Source organism: Pangasianodon hypophthalmus, chromosome 7 (genome assembly GCF_027358585.1).
Source record: "Pangasianodon hypophthalmus isolate fPanHyp1 chromosome 7, fPanHyp1.pri, whole genome shotgun sequence".
Taxonomy (NCBI): domain Eukaryota; kingdom Metazoa; phylum Chordata; class Actinopteri; order Siluriformes; family Pangasiidae; genus Pangasianodon; species Pangasianodon hypophthalmus.
The window spans coordinates 17883667-17902998 of NC_069716.1; the positions used below are offsets into that span (position 1 = coordinate 17883667).

Genomic DNA, 19332 nt, shown 5'->3' on the forward strand with positions numbered 1-19332 from the left:
AAGTCATAATTCTATAGCTAAATAAATAAATAAATAAATAAATAAATAAAGTATTTTGCCAATAAATAACAATGCAATAAATATTAAGCATAAACAATAAAGAAATTACACAATATATATTTCATTATTTCAATATTTATTTGTTTGCTTGTTTTTTTATATTAAAATTAAAATGATATTGTATATGACAAATATAACAAGACTTCCAGAATCTCAGTTTAATTTTTCTTTCATTCCTTATGCATTTGCTGACAACATATGTCATGAGATTTCCGTTTATTTGAGTTAGATATATCTGATGTGTCGAATCTGCAGTTATGGTTTATCTTAATAGCGTTTACAGCATAGCTTAGGTTCACAGTGCCCATCAGCCAAGCAGGGTTGATTGCCTTACTCAACTTCTAACACCACTCTTTCACTGTTATTAAAAGACTTGTCCAGGAATAACTGCAGGAAAAACAAATGTTATATTAAAGTTTTCTTCTCCTTACAGTTTAGCTGCTTCTGTTATTGTTAAAAATCAATGTCTGGAGGATATCAAATTCGAGATATTAGTTTGATGCCCATTTTACCATCCACAAAACCTCAGTGTATGATTTAGTAGAACTTTTATTCTGCCTCAAGAGCTTTACTCCATTCTGATTTTATAAACAAGCACTTTTCATCCAACTGAGCAGATATATATATATATATTTAGTTAATGCTCTTTGTACATGACACTATCTTCCTATCTATCTATCTATCTATCTATAATTTAATATAAATAAATAAAATTAAATAAATAATATTATTTTAGAAATTCCTACATATTACTCAGTAACCAAAGCTGACTCAAGGAAAAACCAAACAGCTTCACTATTTTGTCTGTAACATATGAATTCAGCAGGCACAGTTTTCTAACTTACAGCTTTTGAAACTGCCCCTTTACTCAGTACACGACTGTCCCACCTGCACCAGGACGTCTAGCATAATGTCATCATAACATTGTTGTATATATAACAACATAGAATTATCCTTAGACAGTGATATGTCGGCAGGGCAGAATGGCAGGGTTAAAAAAAAATAAAAAAGCTTTAACTAAAATCACCTTCTGATTAAAAAAAAAAAAAGCAAAATATTATGCATACGTATAAAGGTCAGAAATATCGAACACATTAAGATCACACAGCCATTGCAATGAAGGCAACTGGAACCAAATGTACCTGCAGAGTCCAGCACTCACATGCTCAATGACTGTAAACTAGCTGCATCAGGAAGCTCTCTCCTAACCAGCAGCCTGCTGCCACCTGTACAAGGAGGCACTGCAATATCGAAACACTCACTACATCTGGCCCACAGAGCAATAAATAACCTTTCTAAATCTGACCATATGCAATACAACTGAGCACATTACATCATCCATGGGGGAAAGAAGAGAAATGTAGGACTGGATGGAGAAAACAACAGACAAGAATAGACAGGATAATAGAGAAGTGACGTCAGACAGGGCTGGCCCCTTGCATAGGTGACAAAACCAGCCGTGTAGAGTGCAAAATAGAGTGCAAAATCAGACAACCACTGCCAACAAATGCCTTTTTTTATTTTGTTTTGATTTTGTTTTGATTTATTTAGTTGTGCGCCATACAACATTTAACACTCCAGCACCCACCCCTTTCTGTGACCAACTTAAAAATTTCCTGAAAGGCAGATAACATGCTTAACAAGGCATGAGCTGTGAGCCAAGTGTAGCCTATCACAGAGAGCTTTTTAGCATCACAAACAGGTTATGATGCTAAAAGTGAGATAAGATTACAAAAAATAAATAAATAAATAACAGTCAGGGACACAGTTTGCAAAAAGAGTACAGATGTCTCATCCATACTGTTTGCATCTCTGATGTTTCATTTTTATTACAATTTCAAACATATGGTTGCCTATCATTAGCTTTACAATATACCTAATGTTAATAAAGTACATCAATTAATACAATGGCATTAATAAATGGCATACCCTTAGAATATATGACCCTGTCAACCATGCACATAGACCAGATTTAAATTTGGTCTCTCAAACCCCTAAAGGAAGTCTGAGTCACATTTTAGTCAGATGCAATAAAAATGTAAACGCATCTCTTTTCAGGGGAAAGTAACTAATGCATACCAGATGACATCATGGATTGATTTGCATATGCATTGAATTGCCATGCTCATTTGCATACAAAAGCATGTTGCATGAAGAAGGAAGGCTTTCAGAAAACAGAATAGAACAGGGCTTTTTTCAGAATAGAAAATTAATAGATTATAAATTATTTCTTATGAAAAGAAGAAATATTTAATTATGGCATCACAAAGTGATTAATGCAGATGAAGTAATGGTAGTGAGTAGACAGTAAATAGACACAAAGGTTATGCATGGAATAACATTTATTACTTGAAGAACAAAGAAATACATGGGTGGGACAAACAATGGAGATCAGTGATTGGTCATTGGGGACAATGGTGATCAGTGATTGGTTTTTGGGAACAACGGTGATCAGTGATTGGTCATTGGGAACAATGGTGATCAGTGGCTAGTTGTCAGAAACAATGGTGTACTACATTTGATCGTTTGGCTGCCACTTTTGTTCAAAGTGACTTACAAATGAGGCAAGATAAAACTGAGCGGTTGAAGGTTAAGGGTCATAACCAAGGAACCAGTCATGGTAGTTTGGCGGTGCTGGGATTTGCATTTCCTGATCTGTAGCTCAAAGACTTAACCACTGAGCCACAACTTCTCTGATAGTGGCAATGGTAATCAGCGATTAGCTGTTGGGAACCATGCTGATCAGTGATTGGTTGTTGGGAACACTGGTGATCAGTGATTGGTCATTGGAAACACTGCTGATCAATGACCGCTCATTGGGAACAATGGTGTTCAGTGATTGGTCGTTGGGAACACTGGTGATCAGTGATTGGTCATTGGGAACACTGGTGATCAGTGATCAGTCACTGGGAACACTGGTGATCAATGATTCATCATTGGGAACACTGTTGATCAGTCATAGGTTGTTGGGAACAGTGGTGATCAGCGATCAGTCTTTGGGAACACTGACAATCAATGATTGGTCGTTGGGAACACTGGTGAACAGTGATTGGTCATTGGGAGCATAGGCTTGCCCAACTCATATAACTAGCAGCTGTGATGTGAGATGCAGAGCTGTATCAAGTGCAGGACTGTTGCTAACGTCTGCCCAAAATGTCACTAGATTTGTTGCTAGGCTACTTTTTTTTTAAAAATAATGCCACTAAAGGGATCTTAAATGTCACCAAATCTACCAAAAAACTAGCGATACTGGTACCACTAATTCATCTGTCCATGTCACTTTTGAAAACCAAAACTCCTCCCAATACACTCTGGGATAGAGTACATGCTCCATGATTTCCAAAACCGCTGTCTTTAAGGAAACTTAAGGAAACCCACAGGAACTACAAGTTTAAATGCATGTGGTAAGAGTCTTATCAAAACACAATCTAGACACAAGCCACAGGGTCTTTGTTTCTGTCAATATAGACAATCAGCAAAGAGCGTATAGATCAAGGTCACGTCTGGCACAGGAATGACACAGGGAGGGCTGGAAGGAGTATAAAAAAGAGGGATGGTAATGGCAGGGCCAGAACTCATGGCCTGTCCACATGCAGCTGTGGTGCTTGAGTGAGTATGAAGGCAAGCCAAATTCCTAAGACAGCCAATTGGCCCAAATCACCACAAGAAAATTAATACTTCCATCCATCCATCTTAACAAGCCAGGCCCAGCTAAACACACATTCTTAAACACACAGCCATTCATCAGCCTGCTTGCTATCAACACAGCTAAATTGGCTAAACACATATCATGTGAGCAAACACACACATACACATGGATGGTATTATAAATATCCTGCAGGAAGAAAGGACGACAACAACCTCCCTTATCTGTATCTTATCTTATCTGAATTAATTAAATATTAAATATAGGTATGATTTGCAAAGAAGCAGAAAAAAGAGCTTATTTATGAGTGAAAGTTTATCTTTACAGAGTCATCCATATTATTTTATAATGTTTTATTATTCAGGTACATAACAACAATGATTTCAGAATAACCAGTGCTTTAAATCAGTTTTCCTGCATTAATCACACACATGCACACACCATACACCCAGATGTGATTAAGCGTGTGTGCTCTGAATCTGAGAAATTCACTCTGCTGTATCTCAAGGGCATATTAAGCAATGGAGAGCTTAATGGTTTTACTGAGCTAATGACTCAAGTGAGGAGTCACCTCACTTGACCGTGTGCTCCACATGCTAATCAATAGCACATTACAGACTCTCCTACCCTTCTTCATTAAACGTGTCAACACCTGCATGTACAGTCACTCCACTCCACAAGTCGAGAGAAGTTCTGCACTGAGTGAAAATTAAAAAAAAAAAACTGTTTATTTTTTTAAATCCTTTTCACAAAGTTATTCTATTGTTTGAACCTTCCCACAATATTTTCTCTCAAATTTAGGTGGTTTTATTTCCAAAAATATACACAATCTAGCAACCTAATTTAAACCACAGTGACCTTGATCAGGCAGTTACTAAAGACTGCCACATGTTAATGTTAAAGTCCCCATAAAAGCCTCTTAGCTGTGATTTGATTTCATATGTTGATGTATTTCCTCCTTAAACAGGAACCCAGTGTGATGTCATGTTGAACTGCTTGAATGACTTACACAACAGCCAACAGCGTACGAGCTACACCACACTGCCGAATCTAAACAGACGTCTGACAGTAGCTTAGTGAGCTAGCTACATACAGAGAACCGTGAAGAGATTACCAAGCGCATTTTACTTACTCTTACTGATGTTGAAAGCTTGATGGTGTATAAAGATAGAACCAGGCTCTCAGTTAATCTGAGGAAGTGACATTCCAGCACTGAACAGCCCGAATGTCGCTTCCTCAGACTGTGCAAGAACATGAGCCCCAAGATCACCGAAAACACCACTGAAAAGTGTTTCATATAACCACAACTTCATACAGTTCTCTGTCTTCCAAATAAATAAAACTCCATTTTTTTTTTTCTCAACCAACCAATGATTAGAAAACTGAAGAGTATGCAGGAAAAAGCACGGCATGCAACACACCGATAAACCATGTTTGCTGCTAATGAGTTCTATTAAATTGGACACTAAAATTTATTGTATTTTAGATATACTATTGTATTCGTGTCCACAACATTACAGGACAGGAGCATAAAGCTCTGAGCTTCCAATTTTGATTTCATGTCCTGTTTCATGTCCCCCATTCCTGATGCTCGCCTCTATTCAGATGCTCTGTTAACCTTTCTTTAAAAAAAGTGCATTTCATTTTGTATCTGTTTAGAACACATTATCTGTTCATTCCAACATTTTGAATAATGTATTTGTATTTGGTTAAATCCCTAATACATACATACATTCATCTATACATACAGACACACAAATAAATGTATCCGTGTGTTCTGTGCATTAGCAAGAGCAAGCGCCTCCCTGTGCTAGTACTAGTGGCTATTTGGAAAATACAACATGCTTGCTCGATGTGTGTCAGCGCTCATCAGCATCTGTGCTCCTGTTTCACCCACACAAACACACAGACTGCTCCCACAGCACACATGCTCACGCATACACTCAAAAGAAAAAGAAAAAAAAAAGCATTTTTAATAATTATCTTTTCAGTTCCAGGTCACACTTGCTTTTTGAAGTAAAAGAAAAAAGGTCAGTGCCTTGTGCAGTACCGGAAACTAAAACAGTGCCAACATGCGCCAGATTTTGCAACCGTTCAAGCTAGGAAAGGTATTTGTTTGAATAAACACAACCATTAAGCCATTACTCTCCAATTACTAAGTGTCAAGTTAAAATGACAGTCCTGGCTAAAACACTGCCAGTGACAAAAAGAGGGCTTATGTGACCAGACATGAAATTAGAATGATGACAGGCTTCACAAAGCCTTATTGTGTGGAGAAACTAAAAGCAAGAGTGAGTGGGGAAATTTGAGCCAATACACTCACGGCAGAGTGGAGGACTGAGGGGTGTGTATGTGTTTAAATCCGTATGAAAGAGCTGACTGATCCTGCTTTAATAGAGATGAAAAGAAAATGCCTCCCAGATTGGCTTTTTTTACTAACAAAAACATTTGTTTGTATATGTGTGCACCTTGCTTTCTCTCTCTGTAGATGAGTGCATGCTCAGACACGATTTACAACATGACTCCAGGTCCACACCTACTGAAAGACACAGGGAGCTGAATCCAATCTTCCACTGACCTTGAACCTCAAGGACAGACAGAGTGTGACAGAAAGATGGAAGAGCTACAGGCTGAAAAGTGAGGAGAACAGAGCAAAAGTGCATCTGCCTCTTCTGGCATCCAAGAAAAAAAAATTGGCAGAGTGTACAAGTGCAAGGTACTTCACCGACTCAGGTATTTTCATTCTGTGTTCAGTAAGCTGCAACAACAGCAACCAAAACAGCAAACTGCTGCAGGAAATGAACACTGCCCAGCTTGGTAAGAGAATGGCCAAGTGAGTGATGGAAAAAGTCATATGTTTATGCATGGAGGGTTCAGTGTGTGAGTCAGGAAGAGAGAGACTCGTAAACACTTTCAGTGTTATCATTTGCGACCCAGTCTGGAACTCTCAGTCCTTGAAAAAAAAAAAGATTGTGTGTGAGAGCGAGTGAGTGTATGTGTGTATGACTGTAAGTGTGTGAGGGGCTGCGGAGGCAGCACCGCGCTGAGATCCAAATGAAGTGGGCGCCCACATCACACAGAGTTTTATTACCATCTGCTCGTACACATGCTTATTAGCTTAGCCATGACATGCACGTCCCTTGCAAAAAGGGACACAAAAGTAACACACCTACTCAAGCTTATGTCCTCTACCTCAGCGAATAAAAAACCTGTACAAGCTAATCATGCAGCCATGCAGGTCAAATTGCAATGACTCATAAGAGGAATCAAAGCATACAATACTGAAATTGAAAAAAAAAAAAAATTATTAAGAGCTATAGAGCAGAGGGAGGTTAAAAGCGCTTCTGTTTGCATGTGTATGTGGGTGCTGTGCTTGCAGGGTCCAGTAGGGGGGGCTGGTGTCTGGCTAAAGGCAAGCAGGAAGAGCCACGGAAGAATATCAGAGAACACAGGTAAAGAAAAATGAAAAACGGGGGAAAAATGAAAACACATTAAGACCTAACAGGGTTTTGAGATGCTACATGCAATATGACTGAGTGTGTGTTACTCAACGCATTTCATTACATTTTGAGAGGAATGATTGATTTGCAGCAACCCCACATATAAGAGAAAAGAGGCAGTGCTGTTATAAAAAAAGTCACCTGATCGTAACCCAATCAAGCTGATCTGCAAGGAGTCTGATTAAACAGTTGAAGAGAGGTGTCCAGTCAAGAAGCATGTCTCACAAGAGGAATGACAGAGCATGTATGAGGAATAAAAAAAAATGACTGGCAGTTACAGTGGAGGATTTTCAACAAATGTATATCGTTGTGTTAGCTCAGAAGGTATTACATCCTTTAGAGATGTGTATTTTCTGCTCAATTTCTTAACAATATTCAAAACCAAATCTCTCAAACAAGTAGTATGCCAGCAATCTCCAACTTGTGAACTTTCAGATTCTTATTAAGTTACAAATTATTCAGCAAATACAGTAAAATTAATGCAAGTAGTTATGTGAGTGAAGACGGTCTGGACTTATGACAGGTCCTGGAATTCTACGGCCCTATTTCCTCACTTCTCCACCATGCAACCATGTGGGCAAAGTGTAAGAACCTGAGCGTATGAGGTATTGGCGCGTGTCTGATCCTAGTCATTCTCCAGCATTAAGACCCAATAAGAAAGGATACAGGGCTTGAGGTATCTGAAGAGGGCTACGAGACTCTATCCTAGACAGTGCACTCATGTGAAAAGACTAGATTTTAAACCTGATTGTTTTACTGAAAATAAAGATGGTTAGTCTTTAGAGAAGGGATGTCAAATTCCATGTGGCATCCTAATAACACATCAGCAACTCATCTTAAATGTTTTCTTTTACTGGCATTTATCTGAAAGTCACATACTAAAAAACGTAAAAAAAAAAAAAAAAAAAAAATTGATTGCATAATTATTCACCATCATTGCTGTAAATTTGCATCAAATTTAACATTTAACTTGCTAATGAAGAATTACATATCATTAGCACATTTGTCAGTAGCTGAGTTTACGGCCCTGAGTTTATTGCTCTATTTTAATCCTTACTAGAATAAGAATGACTAGCTTTTTTATTTTTATCTTTCAATTACATTATAGTCCACAAATTATTTTTATATACAGCATGGATTGTAAATTCATTTATTGGTACTGATTGAAACTGTTATCTTGCCCATGGACCTATGTTTGACACTCCTGCTTTAGAGTGTTAAGCTATTGTAAATTTGGCAAAAATAAATAAATAAATGAATGAATGAATGAATGAAACTATTGATGGACAGTTCATATTTGTCTAAGGATTCAAATGTGCCCATGCTTTAGTGGTTGATGATCTGTCAAGTGTGTGTGTGTGTGTGTGTGTGTGTGTGTGTGTGTGTGTTGTATCCCTGTGATGTGATCCATAAAGAAGAGCAATCTGATCCATAAAGAAGAAGCAGCATTTACATTCTGGACCCTGTAAATGAAATGTGTGCTTCTTCATCATCTTCTTCTCCTGTGCTTCTTCTTTACTTCTGCACTGCACTAATGAGATGCTAATTAGCCGCCCTGGGCTGCAGGGTTAATGGAATCCATATTTCCAATTAAAATCTCACCCCTTCCCTCTCACACAGGAGAGAACAACAGTGTCCCCATTGCCACAAACAGACCCTTGATCATTCAAGTAAACAGACCCAATTAATTGTGTCTCTCCATCTCTGTCTCCATCATGCTCTCAGTCTCTCTCTTCATCTGAATGCGCAAGGTTCATGTATCATGGAGTCACCCAGAAATGTGATCAAATGAGCTGGCATCTGAGTCACTGACTCCAGCACCAAGGCCCACTTATCAGCAACACGAACGAAGCCCATTAAAGAGACAGAGCAAGAGAAAAGCAGGAAGAGAGCCTAATCCTTAAACGTATCAGTTCCAGCTGCGTTACACAGATCCTGTGTGCTCTAATTCTGGATCACAGCGGCTTCAAATAGCACCAGTCCCATCAGGCCAGCAGCTTTCTGTTAGTGGAAAGTGAATTGCATTGCATGCTTTTGCTGAGATCAGCTGCTACGGTGTCCTGTGATGCTCCACCATCTCCGCTTTACCTCGCCCATTCGTGCTGCTTGCTTTTACAGCCAGCACTGCTCTGCCCACCTCAGCTGTCAGTGTTAATTTAAGCGCTTTGCTACATCCCCCTTAACTTGTATCTCTGCCTCTCAGATACACAAAAATAAATAAAGATGGGTTACAAATTAAATATGTTGGGCCACCATGAGCTGTTGAATGCACCTTGGCATAGATTCGACAAATCTCTGTACTGGAGTGAACACCATTCTTACAAAAGATTTTTCAAGTGGTGTTTTGATGATGGCACTATAGGACACATCAGTTTCACCTGGGTTGAGATATAGTGACTGTGAACACCATAGCATATGATTTACGTCAGTTTCATACTCATGAAACAACTCAGTAAGCACTCATGCCCTTCTGTCATCCTGGATGAGACCACTCCCATCAGGATGGAAATGTTTCATTGTAAGATAAAAGTGATTAGAAAAGCTTTGTATTGATTTGCAGTGATGCTTCACTCTAACAGGACCTTCACAGAATAAGAGACGCACCCCACCTGCTCACTGTAGGGGTTCTCTTGGTGTACACCATGTGTTTGCCCACTTGGATGGACTCTAATTGCTGACAGTCTGATCACATCCTCACTTCTGACTAATGCACAAGCATTTTCAATCAAATTTTCCAACTCGATTTACTGTCATTCCCAGTCTAATGGTAAGTTCTAAGTGAACTTTAGTTACTATTCCTACTGAAACTTCAGCAAGTTGAACAGTCTTTGTGATTAAAGCTCCTGCCCCAATAATGAACTCTTATATATTTTTCTCTTCTATACATACCACAGCATGGCAGGATGTTAATTGCGTAACTGTGTATCTGCACATCAATCATTTATTCAGTTAATAATAATAATAATAATAATAATAATAATAATAATAACTTTGAAAAAAAGGGGGGGGGGACACGATACACAATAGACTTTTTAAGACAAAGCCACCCAGGACTTCAGTCCGTAATTGCCACAATGGGAACATGTGGCCACTGCAGACTGGATCATGCCAATCACATGCCATCTGTGTAGTCAATGTGCTGCAGACACCCCTTGCTGTTCTCTGATTCTGCTCCACTTACACACTTACACACTCCTACTCTACCCTCAGTCAGGCTCACTGGGGCTTCATTCCCTCAGCATTATTCTGAATTCAGAGTTTCTCACTTGAACAATCCCTTTCCCCAGTGTGTACATTTCTAAACACAAGCATCACCATCACTCATGAATTCTTTAATTATTCATGATCCTGGAGCCTCAGACAGAACAAGCACTTTGTTTCTCCAATGGAATGCAAATCTTATAAATATTGGCAATTTGGGCAATTTACTCAGGATCCAAATTATGCTAAACTGCAGGCTTGTAAATACTTAAATGCACACACACACACATGCATCTGTAGTTAGAGACAAATAAACAGGAATATGCATATGTGGGTGCGCACACATACACACACACACAAAAATGAATCAGTCATGAAGAGAAGACATTTGGAATTGGTGACACGTCTGAATGATGTCTGTGTCACTCATCGTAATCACCATTATCTCACGTCTCTGCCTCAAATGCCAGAGCTTTTTTGCGTGACCTTCAAGTGGCATGCAAACACATTTACATGAGAAGAGTGTTGCACAGCTTGGCGCTGATGGATTCAAGATATTGTCAGATGTAATTCTGTAGTTAAGCCTTAAACTAGCTCAGTAAGCTTGGTCTGAATAATGTAATCTCCTGCACTTCAGATGCAACTGTCCCAGCGTCTGACACATGCATTTCCAGCCACACGCACACAGATACTTGTGGTGACTCTCTCTACAGGGTCTTACCTGTCTCCTGCGGCAGCATTTTAGCCTTGATGCCAATGCTGCCTGTGTGATGCATGGCTCCGTACATGCAATCTCCTCTCCTATCTTCTTTTCCTCTCCTCTCTGTCTGTCCTCTCCACAGAAGACAGCGGCACAGCAGTGGACAGCGGCAGCAAACACGTGATAATGAGCTTCAGCGTTCAACAGTGAGCAGCAGTCCTGCTCTCTCTACCTCTTCCGCTCAACTTCTCTCTCTCTCTCTCTCTCTCCCTCTCTCTCTCCGTCTCACACACACACACACGGAACGCACACACTCTTTTGTCTTCTCCGACACGCGATGTATGAGTGCTTCTCTGTAGTAGTCCACCGATTAAGAGGTTGCGCAGGGCTAGAGATGCAGATGAAAGGTGGGGAAGAGGAGGGAGGGATGGACTTGAAAGAAAAGGGAAAAAAAGGAGAGGGGAGTAAAAAGAGCACTGGCTCCTTTCAGCCTCTATAAGGCAGCGGGGAGGAGAGCAGAGACGAGTTCTCAGAGCTGTGGATGCACATGGCTGTGCCTACGAGCGCTGCCTGAGCCACAAGAATTATACAGGCTCTCCGCTGAGCGAGAGAGAGAAAGCGAGTGAAGGAGGGGTGAGTGAGAGAGTGGGAGTGTGAGGAGAGCAAAAGGGAGGAGGGTGACAGGGAGGCTGAGAGAGCAAGCAAAGGAAAGAGAATGAAACAGAGAAAGAGGGGTAAATCAACCAAAATGTGACAAAACGTTCATCAAAGGCTAAGGGAAGAGGGGGATGAGAGAGAATATGAGACAGAAAACAAGTGCTACTTTGTCCTGGTTAAAATACAGAGGTGCATTGCTAACAGGAAAATCAAGCAGAGGAAAAGTAAAATTTTACCATAAAAAACCCTTAGCGCACAACGGTACACGGGTCTGCTCAGTGATAACAGCATAAATAATAAAATGTATTGGTTCAACTGATATTTAACTACAATTTGCAGAAATGTTTGGATTTATAAGCTACCAGCCGAGAGCAGAAGCTTATATTATAAAATTAATTCATATAAGTGCATATCCAGTCTAACATTTACATGACAGTACAAAAAATTGCTTTTTGCACATATACTACTGACATTAAAGGAAAATATAAAGCAAATCAAACAACTCGTCTGCTCAAATAGAAAGACAGAATATTCATTTTTCATCATTTTAATTATTTTAAAATAATGATGAAAATTATAAAAAAAAGGAGAAATGTCAGCCTACATAAAATATTAAATCCTATTCTGTTATTTTACTATTATTTTACAACCATGAGAACTATCTGTTACAGGAATTCAAAATGCTCATTTATTATTATTTTAATAATAAAAGAAGAACAACACATTCCAACTTTATGTATTGTAACAATCTGTCATATCCTCAAGGTGCTCTTAAAAGAGTCTACGGATGACATCTATCATATCTACAGTACAATATACTGCTTTATCGTCCAGTCCTATAAACACAACAGAAGTAAGAGAACTGCAATAAATCCATAGCTAGAACTGCTGAGGGTCTAGATTTATTTACCTTATTTGGTGTCAACTTACCTTTAACAGCCTAATGCAGCACAAAACATTTAAACTAAATTCGACAGATGACTATATACACAGCGACAACCACGCAAATCCCCACAATGCAAATAAAATGAAAAACAGAGCTGAGATGACCCGTAGTAACAGAATAAGGCTTGCTCTCAGTTTAAAGGTTTGCTATGAGGTGAGAACTAGACTGCTGAAGCTTCTGAACCGAGCTTGCGCTGTCCAACAGAGGGCAGGCAATCTGATCAGTCAGAGACTGATGGCATCCCAGCCCAGCTCTACTCAGCTCAGCACTAGTCTGCTTCCTGTCTCAGCAGGAGCCAGACCACACACAGACAAAATCAGACTCACAGACTGCATTCTTCAAACCTCTATAGAGCCATTTGACCATAACGTCCTATTCCTTCTTCATTGATGGACAGCTGATTTCAAGTGAGTCTCCTTTACTTAAAGCTAAAACTATACTGATTCCAGTGAAAACAAACGTATTGAAATCCCTATAGCTACCTTTTAGTCTGTACTCTACGTGAACCACAATTCCTAGACAGATATAAAAATAACTCCCAGTGCCAGTCCCAGATTCCCAATGGCAGCCAGAGGAGAATTGGTGATTAGTCTTGGTTCCTCCCAAGGTTTTTTCCTTCTAGCTCTGTCCTAGGGAGCTTTTGCTCGCTGCCCTTGGCTTACACGCTGGGGGTTAAAGCGCTGATGTACGTAAAGCTGCTTTTAAAAAAAAAAAAAAAAAAAGTGCTTCAAAAGTCTATTCTATGATGTAAGTTATAAAACATGATGGGGCATGCTGTTATAGAAAAATAATCTGTGTTATCACCCAGAAGTTGATTATTTTTCAATAACAGTATGTCCTATAATGTCTTATTTCTCTAAAACAACAGCAATTTTGCATACAATTGTTATTTTTAATTTATAAATGAATGACATGCCTTTTTCATTTCATGCTTTTTAGCTGTTTATAGCTACACTTAATGTTGTGGAACCTCCAGTGAGACAGGCTAATTCTTGTTATAACACATTATAGCAGCTGTAAATGGTTGTTCCCTCACCAGTCTCTCTTTTTCCTGTCTCTTGATGTTGGTAAGAGAAAAAAAAATGGAGCTTGTCCTGTTACAGAGAAACCACAAAGTCATCTGTCCTGAAGAGTCCAACGAAATTCGATTCAATTTTATTTGAATAGCACTTATAACAATGGACATTGTCACAAAGCAGCTTTACAAAAATCCAACTGTAAAATTTTAATTAATTCCTAATGAGCAAGCCAGAGAATGCTAGGAGAAACTCCCTGAGGTGACCTGAGGAAGAAATCTGAAAAGCAACCAGACTCAAAAGCGAACCCAATCTCATCTGGCTGACACCAGAATTGGAGTTTTAGTCTCCTGTGGCGAAACACTTACTGACTGTTACGAAGTGCCGACAGTCGAGAGTCCTTCCACAAGTACATCTCTGCTTACAGAAAGCTTTCAAATATCAATGATTTTACTTTTTTATCCATTTATTATTAGCCTTAAATTATCTAAATTACTTAAATTACTGATACAGCCAGTCTGCGTAAACGGTTACTCAAGTTTGGAAAATAACATGGGTCAGTTCCATTTAAATCTGGATATACATTATGTACAAACATAAGTGAACAACCACACACTCCACATTGACTCTGAGGCGTGATAAGTGAACAGTTTTAGAGCTCCGCACACACCGACTGTAATGCATTCAGCCGGAGCATTGTACAGTCTCTCGTGCCCTTGGCCTTTCACACATGCATCACACTGGTCGTTAATGTGTAAAATAATGTGGAAATTACAGGAATGGCCACTGTGGCTTTTATTTTATGATGCTTATTATAAGGGATATTACCATGGCTATTATAACATGTTGTCCACCCACTCTTGTAATGAATCAGTAAAAATGACACACACATACACACACACACTGTACACAGGACAGGACTATCAAATGAAGCATATTTCTCTAGCTGAGTGTAGCTCCAGCTCACACCGTAGAATAGCGAGGAGGGAGATTTCTGGAGCTCTCCAGGGTATCTCTAATCAGCATAGACTGAGTCTGGCTGTAGCATAAGAGGCTCTCATTACGGCTGCGGCAAGCACACAAGCAGACCAGACAGCAAATCTCCAGCAAAGACACACCAGTGCAGACCACAGCAACACAGTCTGAAGTCAGGGCAGACCACAGCATGGCTACACAACTCTCCGTTCACCGAATATTATTCAAAATAAATTTTACACACAGACATACAGTACATATATATACACATTTACAGAGACGATACACATATTACAGTCAGAAAAAGGGCTCTCTGTCTAGCAAATCCGTTACAGCTAGCTACATGTTTACAGTGGAATGGCTGAGCACACTGTTGAAATTGAGAAAATGGTAGCTAGGTTAGTTTGTCCCAAACCAAAAATATATACCCACAATAAATAGCAAAATATTTGCCCATGCTATTTAGTACAGTAGTTTGCGAAGCTGGCTTTGTCTTTAGTTATTCATTTGTTGACAAGTAATACACACAACTGCCACCTGCGTAGATGGTAAGTTCTTTCTACTCATGCATGTGCTTCTCTGCTCTTCACTGGTCAAAATGCTTTTTTACAGAAGAAGGAAGGCAATGGGAGACCATCATCAGTCAGCTCTGGTTGTGTCTTCAACATCAGCATGGTATGTCTTGACACTTAGATCTAGGCTTCAGAGTTATCATATTAATAACTAATCATCAAGCACCATGAATTTAGAATATCTATAGATATCTTACACAGTAAGAGGGAAGCTGCTAATGCATTTGCAGAAAGGATGTAGAAAAAACAGAACTAAAACCGTGTAATGATCTCAGTACACCTCCAGACACCGCTACCACCAGACCTCTTTTAGAGTATTTTTTTAAACTTCTCCTTTTGGCCTCTTTCTTTCAGTCACCTTTTCATTGTCCTCTCTCTCTCTCTCTCTCTCTCTCTCGCCAAGAGAACAGTGGAATGAGGCAGTGGGGGAATAAGATGTGTGATGGGGGGGACCCATGAGGTGAGCATGGCGATTTGTCTTCCAGTGAAGGCTTAAGAAAAGACTAGTTAACCTTTACTGCAAAGACCTCAGGGAGAATTCAGGCTGGAAGAAAAAAAAAACAACCAAGAAAAACATCTGTAGATTAATGGATGGCCAGCAGTGCTCTGAGACCCATGTGCAAAGTGCTGCAATAGACACTTTTGACATCTGGGTCACCTGCACTTACCAACAAGGACGGGGTGACTCAATATATATAGTTTTGTATCATGATAAATAAATGGAATAAACTGTCCTATGTTGCAAGAGAGCTTGATCAGTCATTTATCAAGTTGTCAATTTTATGCACAGTGTCTGACAGCACCCAGACAACCTTATTCGAGATGCATTGTGAGAGCTATAGTTCTGAGGATGAGTCTCCATTCCTGTATGTGGATTGTCACTGGACTGCCCCATGATTGGCTAATCGCTGTGCAGTGGCTAGCGACTGCTATCATTCACCTCAACCACCCCTGAACATGTCAATCAAAAGCATATCCCTGCGCCCACAAAAGGGAGCAGCCAATCAAACGCCTGCAGTGCTGTGGAGTTTGCAGCTGCTATGACTGACAAACGCGTTCAGTTAAAGCAGATATTCAAAACAGTTTAGAAAACAGAGCTCTCTCTCTCTCTCTCTCTCTCTCTCTCTCTCTCTCTATATATATATATATATATATATATATATATATATATATATATATATATATATATATATATATATACACATATATATATTTACAAACAAGTAGCAAGGCAGAATGTACACACATAACTGTGCCTGTATTTACAGTACTGTTGTAGCAGTACTGAGAGCGTGTACCACTGGATGAAGCATAATCAGACTAGATGGATAAGGTTTTGATAGGACAAAGTTTGGAAGAAGTGTCTACTTTTAACAAGGAACTCTCATAGCTACTTTTGATTCCTGCTCACTATTATCCCTCGCTTCCATTCTCTTTTGTCTTTGTCTTGTAGACACAATCTGTATGGATCTCCTTCACGCTCCTTATTCTCTCCAGAGAAAGTCATAATAAGGGATGAAAAGCAAAGAAAGTGAGAGAGATACTGAGATACAGAGAGGGGGTCTGGTTGAAGGAGGTATCAGGGGGTTCCAGTCTGGCCCTATCTCTGTGGTTCTGATTACAGAGGAGTTGGCCAGGCCGTTGTAGACTTGCTGGAGCTTAAAGCAGGACTTTCTTAAAGAAACATTCTAACGAGTAAAAAAACAGACAATGTAACTGTGAAAATATAATTGAACAAGGCTGGAAATGAATCACATGGTTCGTCTGCATCATCACTGCTTGTCTGTAAGCAACAGTATAACATCACATTAAATAACAAATGACTAATGAACAAATGAACATTACATATGCACATATAAGAACACACTCATTATCGCACTCCATTTCTATCTCTCTCACACACACACACACATACACACACACACACACAGCCTATCATCCACAACCTCTATCCAGTGAATGATTAATCACCTCATGCTAATGAGTTATTTACTAATTAGGGTCTGACGTGCAAGGGGAAGAGGAGAGCAGCCCTGGCGTGTTGACATGGGTGCCTGTGATGCTAAGCGCACATTCAGCCCAACTGTTCAGTGATTAGGAGTGTGTGTACATGTGCGTTAATGTGTCGTGTGTTCATGTGTGGGGAGGTCTCCTTTAAAAACCCTCCCTCCTCCTGTTCTGTTAATAAAAAGCAGCACTAGTATTTAGCATCTGCTCATGATGGACATATGCTGAGATAAAGCCAGAGCACTAGCTCTTTTATTGCAGTGGCTCTCTTGTATGCTAATATTTGGCATTTAATGTGGGGAGATGAGAGACAGCTGAATATGGGAATATAGCTGTCAATCAAGTGTGGCTGCAGCCGTGGCAGAGAAAACAGATTCGTCAGTTGAGCCGGTTGAGAACTCTCACGTACTGAAAGCATTAAAGCGGAGCTGGCCTCTCAACCCACAACCATAATGGCTCTCATACAGGTGCCATGCAACAGGTCAGAATCAATCTCCCCCCGTCTATTTCTTGACACAAAGGCTGCCAGGGTACGTGTGTGTGTGTGTGTGTGTGTGTGTGTGTGTGTGTGTGTGCATACCATTCAACTCTCACACTTGGGAGCTTCTCAGCACCATGGACAGCACCATGACTGTCTCATCAGGACTCATCCCAGCTCTAATAGGAGCAATCGCACATAGACTAAGCCCTCTTATTATTCTTTTCACTATTAGAAATTAGAAATCTAATGGTCTGAGGTGTGTGTGTGTGTGTGTGTCTGTGTGAGTGTGTGTGTGTGTGTGAGAGAGAGAGAGACAGAGAGAGAGAGAGAGAGAGAGAGAGAGAAATGAACCTTTTGGCTGTCTACTTGGTCTGTAGAATTCTCTTTGGAGTTAACTAGAGAGGCACAGCATGTTGCCAATGCTCCACCAGTAGCAGGATACACCAGCATGCAGGTGTGTCCTATGAGCTGCCTTTCAGATGGGGATAAATGAGAGAAGATTGCGCTCTCTCTCTCTCTGTCTCTCTCTCTCTCTCATCAACAGGTGCTTCTAACTGTGGTTGTTTTTGCCGGAATCTGAGAGTAGAGGACGTGCAAGCTGCCTCTCACTTTGCTTAATGTGTTATTGTTCATATTGTCTTATGTTCTGTGCTTACATGTTTGGCAAATGCCAACGTAAATCGGCGTGAGTGCACACAAAAAGAAAGAATGACAGAATGACAATTAGTCCTGACAGAAACTGAAGAACACAACATGGAAGGTAATACTGAGGAGATAAATGCATTCATGAAACAGAAGCCTGGCATTGTCATGGCTCCATGTCAGGTAAATTTTTCTGGCCTGCAGTATCACTCAGACATGAGCTGTGCGATCCAGAGTGCCTCGGGGGATCATGGCCCACAGGTGTGTGTCTGTGCCTGTCACTGAGCCATCTCAGTGTGCCTCAGGCCTAAACTCTGCCCCTCGTGCATCTGGAGCTAGGAGGAAGGCACCAGACTCCACGCTCCTCAGAGCTAGCACAGCCACCCACGGCCACCTGGGATCTGTCAAGCTCTGCTTTGCTCCACTCCAAACATGCATGCACCTGCAGGCAGAGATGTTTCAGAATGATCGGTGTGCATGCAAGGGTGAGTCGCAGAGCATTTTCCTCAATGTCAGTGTCGAACAGATGTGTGAAGAGCGTGGGTGGGAATGAGGCCTGATGTGATTAGATTAGCTGGAGCAAAATGAAGCCTTGGGTGATTAGGTTACTACTCATAAATGACCCAGCAAATCTGATCTGCACTGATCTTTCACATTCAGTCACGGAACAGCTGTAAAGTCTGTATGACTAGAGCACACAGGCAATGAGAGGTGTAAGGAGCAGACCTGGAGGCTGCTGACATACAGGCAGTAAAAATGGACTGAGTGAGGAAATATAGAGTGAGTAGAGACAAAGCATGATCCCAGATTTGAGCTCAAGTGCTATCTGCTTACTTATAATCTACTTCATTAGCATCCAATATGTCTCTCTCGCACTTTCTCTCTTGGTACAGGAACCCACACACAAGAGCACTCATTCACTGTCGTCC

General features: G+C 40.2%; 1 protein-coding gene across 5 annotated transcripts in view; it reads right to left on the reverse strand.

Annotated features, from left to right (window-relative positions):
* tenm2a (teneurin transmembrane protein 2a) overlaps nucleotides 1-19332 on the reverse strand; it is a 275007-nt gene that overhangs the window by 128641 nt on the left and 127034 nt on the right. The window contains exon 1 of one of the 5 annotated variants that reach the window (XM_026918276.3): nucleotides 11129-16325. The exons of the other annotated variants lie outside the window; for them this stretch is intronic. Within the exon in view, the coding sequence (XP_026774077.3) occupies nucleotides 11129-11195 (67 nt within the window). The 5' untranslated portion in view covers nucleotides 11196-16325. Of the gene's footprint in view, nucleotides 1-11128; nucleotides 16326-19332 lie in introns of those variants that run through there. 5 annotated transcript variants of the gene reach the window in all.